At 44.1% G+C, this 13,661-nt stretch overlaps 1 protein-coding gene across 4 annotated transcripts in view; it reads left to right on the plus strand.

The window, feature by feature from the left end:
- Positions 1-13,661, plus strand: part of LIMA1 (LIM domain and actin binding 1) — a 183,512-nt gene that overhangs the window by 150,591 nt on the left and 19,260 nt on the right. For 3 of the 4 annotated variants that reach the window (XM_069230875.1, XM_069230876.1, XM_069230874.1), the window contains 5 exons: positions 3,347-3,455; positions 4,763-4,902; positions 7,610-8,332; positions 11,683-11,737; positions 13,024-13,127. In XM_069230875.1, the coding sequence (XP_069086976.1) occupies positions 3,347-3,455; positions 4,763-4,902; positions 7,610-8,332; positions 11,683-11,737; positions 13,024-13,127 (1,131 nt within the window). The remainder of the gene's footprint in view (positions 1-3,346; positions 3,456-4,762; positions 4,903-7,609; positions 8,333-11,682; positions 11,738-13,023; positions 13,128-13,661) is intronic. The other variant, XM_069230877.1, reaches the window with a different exon arrangement.

Genomic DNA, 13,661 nt, shown 5'->3' on the forward strand with positions numbered 1-13,661 from the left:
CATCTGTAATTGTAATGATGTATAGCGCAAAATGATTATACCTAGACATGGTGGTTTTCTTTTTACTATTTAAATGATTCATAAATGTGGAGTATGTATGAGCTCATCCACGTTAGTTACACAGTTGAAGAGGCTGGCCTGGTTTGTAGTGGGTACCTAAGGTACTTACACCTTACACCAGGTACAGTTATCCCTTATTAGTGAAATGTAGGCAGTGTCTTGCAGCTTAGGCTGTCTAGGGGTAGCAGTAGCAGAGCAGCCAAGGCTGAACTAGGAGACATGTAAAGCTCTTGCAATACCACTATAGTCACACAGTACTTGTACACAATAAAAGACGATACTCAATGTTACCAAAAATAAAGGTACTTTATTTTAGTGACACAAGGCCAAAAATATCTTAGAGGCAATACTCCTATTGGAGGTAAGTATTATACACAATATATACACCAGTAACCAAAATCGGGTAAGTAAACAGTCATAGAATAGTGCAAACAGTGAAAAAACACAATATATTTGCAAGCAGGCCTAGGGGCAACACAAACCATATACTGAAATAGTGGAATGCGAAAGTCGTATTTCCCCCCTAGGCCGGTGTAGTGTGTAGAGGGACGCTGGGAGTGTAAGAAAACACCAAAGGTAAGTAAAGTACCCCACCTCAGAGCCCAGGAAAACCGGAGTAAAGTACAGCAAGTTTCTTCAGAACACACTAGAAGTCATGGTTAAGGATTATGCATGAACCAAGCAAGACTGCAAGAACCCAACAATGGATTCCTGGACCGGAAGACCTGTGGAGAGAGGCGACCAAGTCCAGAAGACGAAGAGTCCAGGAAGAACAGGAGCCCCTGCCCACCTGGAAGAAGGTGCAAGAGTGTATTCTCTGGTTGGAAGAAAAGTACAGAAATGCACCAAAGAAGACAGCTGCGGGTTCCTGCTTAATGCAAGAGATGTCCCACGTCTAGTCGTTGGATGCAGGCTGTTTGCATCGCTGGATTCCGCCAACAAGCATTGGTTCACACAAGAACGTGTTTTGCATCAAAGAGAAGCTGCCCAGACCTAGGCGGGACCTGGGGGTCTCAACTCAGACTGAAGAGACAGAGGGGGCTCTCAGCACTTCAGAGAGCCCTCAGAAGACCAGGCAGCACCCACGGGAGTCCCAGGACATGGGGACAAAGGAGTTGCAAAGTGCCGTCGTCGCAGCACTACACAGAAGGATCCCACGCAGCTGGAGAACAACTTGGCGAGCTGAGCTTCGTAGGATAGAGTGCTAGGGACCTGGGCTTCGCTGTGCATGAAGGACTTCTGGAAGAAGTGCAGAGAAGCCCAAGGAGCTGCAGAGGACGCGATGCACAGGAGTATTGTCTGGCTCGGGGAGGCAAGTCCTTACCTCCACCAAATGTAAACAGCTGGACCTTTGGACAGTCAGGATCGCTTCGGTCCACCACCTATGTTCCAGGGATCACGCTTGTCGACAGGAGAGGGGACCCAGAGTACCAGTCGTCGTTGCAGAGAGGTGCCTGCTGAAGCAGGGAAGTGACTCCGTCACTCCACAGGAGATTCCTTCGGTTCTTCTGGTGCAGGGTGAAGACTGGCAGTTCTCAGGGCATGCACAACCTAGAAACTGTTGCACTTGCTGGCTGGAGCTGACGTTGCAGGTCACAGTAGCCTTCCTGGATACTTTGTTGCAGTTACAGCAGTTCCTGAAGCAGTCTGCGGTTGAGCCGATGGTCAGAAGCTGAAGCAGAGGATGTAGAGGAGTCCTAGTGGAGTCTTGCAACCCGAATCTGAGGAAGGACCCTAAATAGCACTGAGAGGGGGGTTGGTTACCAACCCAGGGATGCACCTATCAGGAGGGGTCTCTGACATCACCTGCTGACACTGGCCACTCAGATGCTCCCAGAGGGTCCCCACACCTTGGAATCCAAGATGGTTAACGCCAGGGACACACTGGAGGAGCTCCGGGCACCACCCCTGGGGTGGTGATGGACAGGGGAGTGGTCACTCCCCTTTCCTTTGTCCAGTTTCGTGCCAGAACAGGGATTGGGGGGGGGGGGGGGTCCCTGAACCAGTGTACATTGGATTATACAAGGAGGGCACCGTTTGTGCCCCTCAAAGCATATCCAGAGGCTCTGGGAGGATACCCCTCCCATGCCTGTAACACCTATTTTCAATGGGAGAGGGTGTAACACCCCTCTCCTAAAGGAAATGCATTGTTCTGCCTTCCTGAGATTGAGCTGCTCAATCCCAGGAGGGCAGAAACCTGTCTGTGAGGTGGCAGCAGCTGGGGCTGCAGTGGAAACCTCAGAGAGCTGGTTTGGCAGTGGCAGTACTGGGGGTCTATGGTGGAGCCCCCAGGGTGCATGGAATTGCGCCCCCCCCAAAAAAAAACCTGATTTTGATTGGGGGTTCAAGTTCACAATCCTAGACACCTCACATTGCCATATTCGGAGTTACCATTGTGTAGCTACATATATGTACTGACATATATGTAATGCACGCTTATAATGGCGTCTCCACACTCACAAAAGTCCAGGAAATTGGTCCTGGACAACCTGGGGGCACCTTTGCTAGTGCAAGGGGTGCCCTCACACACTAACTTTGCAGCTAGCATTCAGTAACTGACGGTTAGACATATAGGTGACTTATAAGTTATCTGGTGCAGTAAAAATGGCTGTGAGATAGTGTGTGCACTATTTCACTCAGGTTGCAGTGGCGGTCCTGAAGGAGTGTTTGTATGAGCTGCTTATGGGTAGCAAAACAAATGCTGCAGCCCATAAGGATCTCCTGGAACCCCAATGCCCTGGGTACCTAGGTTACCATATACTAGGGACTGATAAAGGGGGGGGGGGGGGGGGGAGACAGTGTGCCAATTAGAATTGCTATATGGATTCACTAAACTATAGTGACAGATTTGGTAAACAGAGCGAGCATAAGCACTGGTTAGCAGAACTCCAGTGGCACAGTCAAGCATAGTGACAGCACATATAGGCCACAGACTATGAACACTGAGGTCCTGGCTAGCAGGATCCCAGTGAGACAGTAAAAACACCGACAAATAGGTCTCAAACTATAAGCACGGGGTCCTGGCTAGCAGGATCCCAGTGAGACAATAAAAACACACTGACAAACAGGCCAAAAATGGGGGTAACCGTGCTAGAAAGAGGCTACTTTTCTTACAGAAGTAGATTGAACTAGACTGTATTTCTGGATCTTAAAGTGCAAAACTGGGAAACATCAATAAAGAGCTGGAATCAAAGGAAACGAAGTGTCAATTCTTTGTATTTTGTTAGTGTTATCAGTTTAATTTTAAAAGACAAATTTATCATTATGGTTTATTTTTGTGTTTTAGCCAATTCATCGAGAGCCAATCATAATTTCACCTGGAAGAAGGGTATCTGAAAACAGCCAGTCATCCGAGGACTATGATCTTGATGCAGAGAATAATCTTGGACACTTGGGTTAGTGCTTCTTCTTGGTGTCCTCTGGTGGTAGATTGAATGGTGATGATTGGAAAATCTGAAACAATAATGGGTTGTCTAGTTATAATTCAATTGGCATAGCTACTTCTAGTCTTGCTTTTGTACCATGGTAAGGTGTCCGTCAGCCTTGAAGAATTAACTAGTGGTTCTGTGGGCTGGAGGCATTTCTCATGTGGAGGGCACACCTTTAATGGATTAGGTAGGGATCTTTGGTGTAGAGGAGGGCCTCTCGGAAGGGTTGGCTAGGTACATCTTATGTGGTGGGCCTCTCAGGATGGCAGCATGTGCATTCCTCCATTTGGGGTATAGTTAGGTAGTGAGGACCCTCCTAATTGCTATGTAGTCGCTGGGAGGAGAGGTATCTTTTATACATTAGGTGGGTGTTCTAGGAGTACTGAGGCTCCTCAGGAGAGGTATGGGTAGTTATTCTTAAGGGGGATACATTGGATGCATGGGTCAATGGGATAGCTTTGGTAGCTTAATTTGATGGTCCTCGAGTGATATGGCACCTCATACTTGCAGGTATTTTGACATTCTTTGATTGGAACATTTCCATTGAGAATTGGGCATACACTCAGTCATTCATTCTCTTTGCACATAAATACACATTGCGTGGGTGCATTTAGAGAAATCACAGGTGAAAATTACTAGCTCTTTGTACAGTCGAGTGCACTGCACTACATACATAAGTACTGAAGGAAAAAAAGGACTTGTGGTCTCATACACTGCTCCGCATTCGTAGGCTGATAGTAAACGGGGGACAAGCTGTTAATACTGTGATATTCTAAGAGCTAGGGTTGATAAATCATGTTGTTGCCAGGTTGCCAATCATCACAAAGGAACCATCCCTGGGCAGGATGGGGCGCTTACTGCCTTACATTTCAGGGTAGCAGGCTTTAGTTGGTCTACCAGCGCATGGTAGGATGCTTCAGGTATTCACCACATCTTCTGAAGGGGGAACACAGCACAACAGTGTCAATGACACCATATGGAGAAGCAGTGATCTTTTCTCATAGTGCAGAAGGGGTCGCCAGTCTTCTTATACCGAGACAGTTACAGCAGTTTGTGGGAGGATGTGGCAGAAAAGGAGGCCTCAGTAACTAAGAATACTAGACGGCCTTTTTTGGGTCCCTCCTTTTTTCATAAGGTGCAGAGCCCAATGATTTGAGTGCTTGAACAGGCGATGAAAATCACCCACAGAGAAATGCTAAAAATAGATGTATTGCTCTTTCAGCCTTAGGTAATGGTTATTAAACTTTTTACTGTACATTTGTTTCTGCTTACAGGCCCTTTGACTGGCAATGCTCAAAGAACAAGCCCTGCAAAGGGTTTGACCAGGAACAGCCTGGAGAGGGGCTCGCTTCGGGACCGAATGGCCAAATATCAGGCAGCAGTATCCAAGCAAAGCAGTTCATCTGCTCCTAAGGTGAGGGTACTTTCTCTCGTCACCGTGAATGACCTTTCTTTTTTACTTCTACAGTTGGCTTGAGGGCTTTCTATGCTGGTAATAATGTTTGAAAGTCTTGTTGGGACTTCTGATCAGTGGCATGACTGTTGGTGGTGTGTGCATCTTTTGGGCTGAAGGACTTTGGATAGTAAGCTGTCTCCTATAAGGCAAAAACACTTGAGGCAGAAACGGGGTCAGTCTCTTAAGCTTGGAGTGGTAACGAGGCGTTTTGTTTGAGGGACTGGTGACGAACATTCTGTTGCATGGCTCGCATTTCTATAGTGCACAGTCTAGCATTAATACTGTCTTATGAAGCTTCCAAAGCAGTCTGAGTCATCGAGTGATGATATGTATTGGTACAGTATTCTAGTCTAACTCTATATTAGGTCAGTGTCTTGGCATTGGTGCCAGAGAGGTGTGGCTCAGTGTTGTGCTGACCGATTACTCTTATCGTAAATTAGAAACTTCACCCTTCTGCTGCCAGAGATAGTTTGAGCATGCTGTTGATTGTGTGGCTACACCAGTCTGACTTGGGTCCGATGTGCTTTTGCTATTCAGTTTGAGTTCTGTGTGTGCACTATCTTTGATGTTCGTATTTGTGAATAGCCTCCGAAGGTATGTGTGATTTGCTGTTTTGTTTTTGGTGTCTGAGTGGCTAGACGACAAACTACCAATATGGGAGCCTGCTGTATGGCTTTGTGAGTGATGTGTTCCCCAGTTTCAGTTGAAAACGTTATATAATGTTTGGGTGGCATAATGTGGTTTCTGGTTCTGATTTGGACAATGTGCAAGCTGCTAATGTAGTAGACTTTTTGGTGTTGGATTTATGAAAGATGTTTTGTTGGATGCTTGTATGTGTTGTATCTTGAAAGCATGCATTGTCTGGAGTACTATGATAGGAGACTTCAGCCCTCATTGCGGACTGCTGTTTTCCTCCCAAAGTGCTGACTTAAGGTATAATTCCGCCAGTTGCCATTCTGAGTAGCTTGATGACCACAAAACCTGGACCCAGCATTTTCAGGACCGATTTCACGAGGTGTGGACTTGCATCCAGTGAAACTCTGTAGAGGCCAAGGGCATGACGACATTTTGGCCCACCCTGGCCCCTGCAGCACAGCAGGGGGAGCAGACAACACTTCCCAAGCTTTGGAGCAGGGTACGCTCCCCGTACAGCTCATGTTCATTGGTGTCTCTTGTGTGTTTAAAGGTATGTATATTTTCTTTAAGGCAACGCCCATCTTTCTACCATAGGCTGGGAGATTCCAGGCCCATGAGTAGGAAGGCAGAATACTGGTCAACCTGCTTTTCTGGCCATGGGAGCCTGATTGCACAAATATGAGTAGCCTGTCTCATAACGAAGAGTGAGGTCTTCACTTCTTTTGAGGAGCCAGTGTGCCTTTTTCCCTGTACACAAATTCTTAATCTCGTTGTCTTTGAATGTCTCTCTTGCCCATTGCTTAGTCATGCATCATCTTGTATTCTTATTTATTCCTGTGTGATGTTATGTGTTCACCTGTGTATATCAAGAGAATTTTGGCCCACATGCACAATTTGCTTCCTTGACTATCCCAATGACTCCACTATTTGTTGGTTACTTAACCTTCTGGTTTACCTTTTATGCTGTCATTGTTGCTGTTTACTTGATTTTCTTCTGATTCTGTAGAATGTTCCAAGGCGCACTAGTGGAATTCTTATAACGTGTTGAACTTGCTGTCCCGTGCTACTGTGTGTTTGCTAGTAGGTCACTTCGAAGTCTTTCTGTGCCGTTAGACCTCTTTTCTTGTTTTACTGGCTGAACTCTGTTGTGCTCTTTAACCTGTTTCATGCTCTTTATATACTTGAATTTCTGTGTCTGTAGAGCTCTTCCCAGCGCTCCTGTTTTTCTTTAACAGAATTGTGTGATTTACCATCTTTACAAAGTAGGCTTTTCCTGTGGCTTCTGAGGCCCACATTTTTGTACTAGTGGAGCTTGTTTCCTTTCTCTCATTTCTTTGGCAGTAACGATCTTTTTTTGTTATTCATTCTGTGCCATTGGCCTTGTATTCTACACCCTTAGTTCTGCGCTCTAAAAGCTCTGTCCTATGCTCTGCCTTCTATGAACCATTGGACCTCTACCCTGGGCTGTCTCTTCTCAACTAATGAAGGTCTATTCTTTGCTCCAGTCTCTACACCGGCAAACCTTTGTCCTCTCCTTCCATTTCTGTGCATGCAGAGCTGTATCACGAGCTCTCATTTTTCTACAGTAGAGCTGTATTCCATAAACACATTTCTAAACTATTGGATTTCCATCCTATGCTCTCGTTTCTTCATAAATGGAGCATTAATTTGCACTGTTCTGCACTGTTCAAGCTCTGTCCTCGTCTTTTTTCCCTTCTGTAAAACTGGCTCTCTTCATTGTGCTCCCACAGCTTCATTTTTTTGTCATTCTTATTGTAAAAAGAAGCTCTATTTCATGCTCTTCTTTCTATACGAACAGAGGTTTATTATGTGATACCATTTCTATATCTAGAGAAAAGACAACGCAAGTCAGTCACCCTGATAGTTTACGCGCATTATATAGAGCACATCTTATGCATATTGTTTGAGTTTTTGGGGATTGCCATTTGATGTGTGTTGGGTAGGGAGCCTCGGCCGACAGACGAATGGGGTGGGAGTTACTTTTACACATGTTCTTGATCTTCCGTAGAATGACCTTCGAAGCAGCAGCAACTGTATTCGGAGCCACAAGCTGCAACAAAAGGAAAATGTACCTCCTGAGCCTACTGGCACCCCTCCTTCTGAAGACCCTCCACTGGAAGGGTCCGTGGCTTCTTCACCGTTACAAGTGAGCATCAGTCCAAGCACACCACCATCCCAGGACAATTTGCTGCCAGAGTCTGTGGCCAGCTCACCTTCAAATGTGAGTGTTCCAGGCTCTGCTGGTTCACCATCCTCCAAAGACAGTGTGTCACTCAAGCTAAAAGATGCAACACAATCTCAAGAAATTACTGTGCCTGAGTCCGTGAACTCATTGTCTCTCCAAGAGAAAGACATGCCCCAGAATGTGAGCTCCCCGCCACCCAAAGAGAAAATGGGGTCTGGATTTCTGGGCAGTACACCGCTTCAGGATGTGTCGCAGAGGGTTGCAGGTACCTTGCTATTACAAGAGGGTATGTCACTGCAATCACAGAGCAAAACTCAGTCCCAAGCAAATGTGCCACAGAGATCAGACAGCCTCATGTTATCTGAGGAGTGTGCTCTGCTGAGCCCTTCAAACTCCCTAACTTACAAGGAGCATGTGCCAGTGGACTCCTCTTCTATTCAGCCTTCCAAGGAGAGCGCATCGCCAGGCTCTGGTGATGTGCAACTTTACAGGGACAACGTGCAGCAGGGCTCCGAAGGATCTCTCCTTTTTGGTGATCTGGATAAGGTGAGATGTGCTGATGGTGACAGGGATCGCAATTAACCTAACAAAAAACTGACGTATGAGGCATCTTTAATATCCTTAATCTTTCCTTGTTTTATGGAAGGAAATGAGAATGGATCTTTTAGGAAACAGTTTTCCAGTGTTCTGTCCTGATGCAATAAAAAAATCTTACTAGTACCTTTCATCCTCCTTTGGAGGCCGCAACTATTTGAATGTGTTCTTGCAAAGCCTTTTCTGTTTGGTTACAATTTCCACTAAAGCGTGATATTGAACTAGCTATTGGTATGAAACATTTAATATTTTTTACACTGCTTATTGAAAATAGCAACACTTTCTGTGTATAGAATAAGATTTAGTATATTGTAATATCAGAACTTATGTACCAGTTTAAACTCACTGTGCACGATATGATAGTAAGAAATCAGTACGGATAAGAAAGAAGTCAACTAAAACATGAACCATTACATATGTATTAAATAGAGGGCTACCCATGTTCTTCAGAGCCTCACCAAGCCTCGACGATCAACTGTGCTTCTTGGAGCCCCTTGGGCTGGACTTTTTTCAAGTCCCAGTTGTGAGTCATTTGGTTTGCACTTCCTCAGATGTGTGGTCTTCTCCCTTTCCAGTCTCTGTGCTACCTTCCATGCACAGCTTCCAGTCTGGCTAGACACTACAGTGATGACTCCATCTATTAAATTTCTTCTTAAACTGCAGCAATGTGTTCTTTCAATATAAGTGAATTATGATATGAATTCTGTTGCATTCTTTAAAAAAACAAAATATCTTGGCACCGGCTCTGCTACAGATTTTTTAGGTATGAAATTTTAGGCACTGTCCTCTTAACAGCTGTGGCTTTGTTTTGATTCTTAGTTCCATTAAATGTTGTCTCCCGTATGCCATCACATATCCCTTTGAAGTGTGTAAGCACAGAATTGCATTATTCAGCTGTTACACATCAGTGATGGAAGTCATCCGCAAGATCGTATTGTTTATGGTCTAGCAGCCTTTTTGAGGTGTTAGGATTCAGTTTTGGGTTGTACTGGAAATGACTCAGAAATTAATGTATAACGAATATTTGCGTTGCTTCTGTCCAGCAACGTTGTTCAAGCAATCATAGCATTTGTAAAGCGCAGCACTATCATCCCTAAGGACATCTGGGCGCTGTTCCTCAACATCAGCAGTGCGTCCATCAAGCTTCTGTCTTTTGCTGATTTCGCCATTCTGGTCTTCATCTTGTGTAGTATGCCTTGCAGAGAGGTGATCTTGCACTTTGTTCAGCACGTGTATGTTTTTGTTGGTCTTAGAAGATCTTTAGTTATGTGGTCATGCATTGAGAAGTCACATGTGGTGCGGGCTGTTGTCTATATTGCATGTCGCTGTTCTTGTTGAGCTGAAGGTGGACAGATGAAAATAATTCTTGTTACTTTCATAGTTACTCTTGTTCCGTCTTGCAGGTATTTGCCGCCTGTTGAAGATTAAAGTAAATTAACTTGCCTGGCTCTAATGGGACCCTATTTATTCTACTTGCTAGTGGCCTGTCCTTAGGGAGGACCAACACTGGTTCTGTTTTTCCTCCTGGACCTCCCTGCGTTTTCCATTAGTTCTTAGATTGCAGACCTTAATCACCCACCTCAGCACCCTAGAGTCTAGATGAATGGACACTTGTTTTTCAATATTTTTGTTAAGTGCAACCCAGTTTAATATATATATTTTTTTCTCATTTGCCCATTTAGTCCGCTTGTGACAGTCTTGCCGTCGCAATCCAAGAGCCAGTCTGTAATGATTTGGGTCCTTTCATTAGAGATATTGCACCAGGATTCAAAACTTTAGAAAATAGCCAGTATAAAAGACATCAGTGGAGTTTAGGATCATGTTTAATAATATTGATAGGCAAACCATTAGGCCTTTGAGCTCAAGAGGCTCGGTATTTCGTTATCAGCAAAAGAATGCCATCTTGTGATTTGAATTATGTTGTATTGTGATATGGTTCTCTGTTAGTCGGTGGTGTACTATAACCTGCAAATAGATCCCCAGTCTATACTTCCGATTTCTCAAAGGGAAAAAAATAAGAATTTGCTGGTCTATACACATTATGTAAGTAGTCATGCACCGTCCTGAGAAACGAATGAACACCTGGGCGACATCTGTTACAATAAATTAAAATCGGGATTTATTAAAATGGAGAAAGATCATTAGTGTATCTGTGACATCTTATAGTCTTAGCATGTGGATGATCTATTGAGACTGTTTTTACTCCTTTAGGTTGGGCTCAACTACTGGGCCACTCACATGCTTGTAAAAGTCCATTTGCAACCTAGTGCTACTTTACATTAAAGTTGTTGCCTGACATTTAGTACTTGACAAACCCCTTTTGAGTAGAGTAAAGTTAGTTGAAAGAGCTTCTTTTTGCTGGCAGAGGGGAGGACAAGTCCATTCACATCCAATGTTACAGGGCAGAAAACGCCCTTTACTCTGGTTGAGAAAGGCCATAATACCTCATGGGTTCTGGTGGCAGTGGATGAAAATTCCTGCCTTCCCTTTAAATTGATTCAAAAGCCCCTTTGTACCCGAGCAGTTTTGACCATAATAGAGAAGGCAAAATTGCATCTTTATATCTGATGTAAGTTTGCAAAAAAGCCCCCTAATATTCAGTGTAACATGGTGGAAGAGCATCAGTATAGCCAGTGCAACACCGTGAAATACTTTTACACCTGTATGATACGGTGATATGTGTTCACTATTGGGGATATGGAAAAATAGTTTAAACCCCATGTGTGCTGGGTGAGAACCATTTTGCAGTCTGCGTGAGAAGACAAAAAAAGTACTTTAATCTGAATTCAACAGGCCTAAACCGTAACCGTGTTTAAGAATGGTGAAAATAATGCCTTTCTCCCCTTTAAAAGAGCAAAATAAACCTGTTAGCTCCTAGTGGAACTTGGGAAATGCTGTTGGTATGGAGCCCCTTTTAAATAATGTGCAGGTGGTAAAACAACCATATACACAATGCAAAAGGACTGATACACCTTTTTGCATACAGTGCACGTGTATGTGAAAGAATATATATCAGCAGTTCAAGGAAAAAAGCAAGCGAGGGCAAGTGCTTTTGCATGAAGTGAGTTAGCTTGTTGACACCTGGTGTGAGTACACACCAGCAGCTTATCCAGACTTACCACTGAGTCACATGATTCTTCTCTGTTGTTTAGTTCAGGACAATATGTGGTTGAGGAGAGCATCAACCTAGTTTCGGCAGGGTTGGGTGTGTGTTTGTACCTTCTGATTGTTGCTCGGGTAGAATATCCCCTGCAAAAATAACCCTTTGGAAAATAGCGTGATTTTTTTTTTTCATTTTACAGGTCTTTGTATTGGAGAATGGCCCGTCTGCTTGTAGGAATGCTACCGATCACAATAGTAAGTGTCTTCAAGTATAAGCCATTGCCTTTCATTGACTTTTGTATCCCTGGGTAGGTGCAATCCAATCATCCGACACATATTTAGTACCCAGTCTCTAACCCTACCAGCCTCTGTCTGGATTGTCTGCCCTTAGTTCACACCTTAGACAACCTTTAGCCTCTCAGTATACTCATGAGACCCTCCTGTCTGGAAATCCCCTCTACTAGTTCACAAAAGCCTTCATTAGTTCTTTGAATCCCATTCTTCCTTCTTCTTGGATGTTTTTATTTCTTGCCTCTCTAGTTTTCTGCGTACTACCCATCACTTATCTCCCTGCCAGAAATGCAACATCCATGTACGTCCAAGTATTTAAAATCCAAGTTTCCTTTACAACAAGTATAATCCTTTGGCGAGCCCTGACATCTTGGAAGCATACATTGATGTATTTTCCTCTTACAAGTCTAATTTCTTTGCCTTCACCCCCTTAATTTTTACTCATCTTAGTCTCCATTCCTCCTCTCACCTGTTCACAAAAAGCTCTGTAAAAGTTTCATAAAGTGAGCTGCACGCCTGTGCGGAGATGAAGTAACCACCATCCCCTTCCCAAGGCACCAGGGCATTTTTATGATGCAGTCATGGGTAAATTGACACTGTAGTGTATTTTTCTGGCAAGGCAGGTGTGGGAGAGGGTAACTGGTGGATGCTGCTTGTCACACTGGCGAAATTAGGTAGAATAGGGGCAAGTACAAGAGGGGTTGCGAGGAGAGTGTTTTGGTGTGCTGCAAATTGTGTGTTGGACGGAGGGGGAATCCTGCACGATTCACATCTGCCCTCCACCTTGCCCTCTTAGCGTAATACAGGTATGTTCCTTTTCACTGTGGTGGCTTGGATTCACCTAGCTCTCTATCTCTTAACACTTTGATTTATACACCAATAATGTTAGTGTTATTTAATTCACCATGTGCATCCCTTACTTACAGCTCGTCCTTGTGGCCCGGACTCTCCTGCAGTGAATACGCAGTTATTGCCCTGATCTGCAGCACTCCATGGGTAGTATTCAGCTGATGCAATCTGTGCATTTCAGCTCCACTTCAATGCCTTTTGGTACCTGCGCATTCTCCAGTGTGAACCTGGCCTAACCAGCGCTTCCCACTTGTGCTGTCTCCATCTAGTATTAATCAGACATGACTTGTGTCTGGGTGGTATCATGATTGAGTAGTGCATGGAATAGAAAATACCGTCTGTTCTGCTCCATTTCTAGAAGTCGTGTTAACCAAGTGCATTTATAATTTTTTTGTTTAAAGGCACAAGCAAAGGTGAACAGCTGAAGTCTCCAGGTTCAGACCCACAAAACCCTTCTTTTCTGGAGACCTGCCAGCCAGAGATCACTCCTCCGAAAGTAATCAAGGTCAGTTTGGCAACTGATATTTGTCTATTCCTAAACTGGAGCAGAGTTTTACTGGTGAAGCATGTTACTAATCCTCAGATTCTATTGATCCAGTTTCAATGTTTATGTGCCTACTTAGAGTCCATTCCCTTTACAATGGTGGAAAGCTGTTGTGATTGCCAAGTGTTGGAAATGTAGAACTTTAGTGTGTGCTTGCCCTCTAACAGTTTGTGTTGTCACTGCATTCTTGGTTTGTTATAGCAAACATAGATTTTTTGTTTATAAAACCATTAAGTCTACAATTAAATTATCCCCATAGTTGTTGTTGTTTTTTGTCTTATTTCTTTGGAGTTATGCAACTGTCATTATCTTAGAAAGTAGTGTTACATAAGCAAGGAATCTTGATAGACTCCTTATGCCAAGTGGTGGACTGGGGGCTATGAAATAGACTGTCCAGGCTAGGTTTGAAGTGGCATGGGGTCACCTAACTTGCTTGGGTAATTTATTTTTACCTCAACACTTTCTTTTCCTCCCCCAAATGCCTTGTACTCTTCT

Source organism: Pleurodeles waltl, chromosome 4_2 (assembly GCF_031143425.1).
Source record: "Pleurodeles waltl isolate 20211129_DDA chromosome 4_2, aPleWal1.hap1.20221129, whole genome shotgun sequence".
In the NCBI taxonomy this organism is placed as follows: Eukaryota; Metazoa; Chordata; class Amphibia; order Caudata; family Salamandridae; genus Pleurodeles; species Pleurodeles waltl.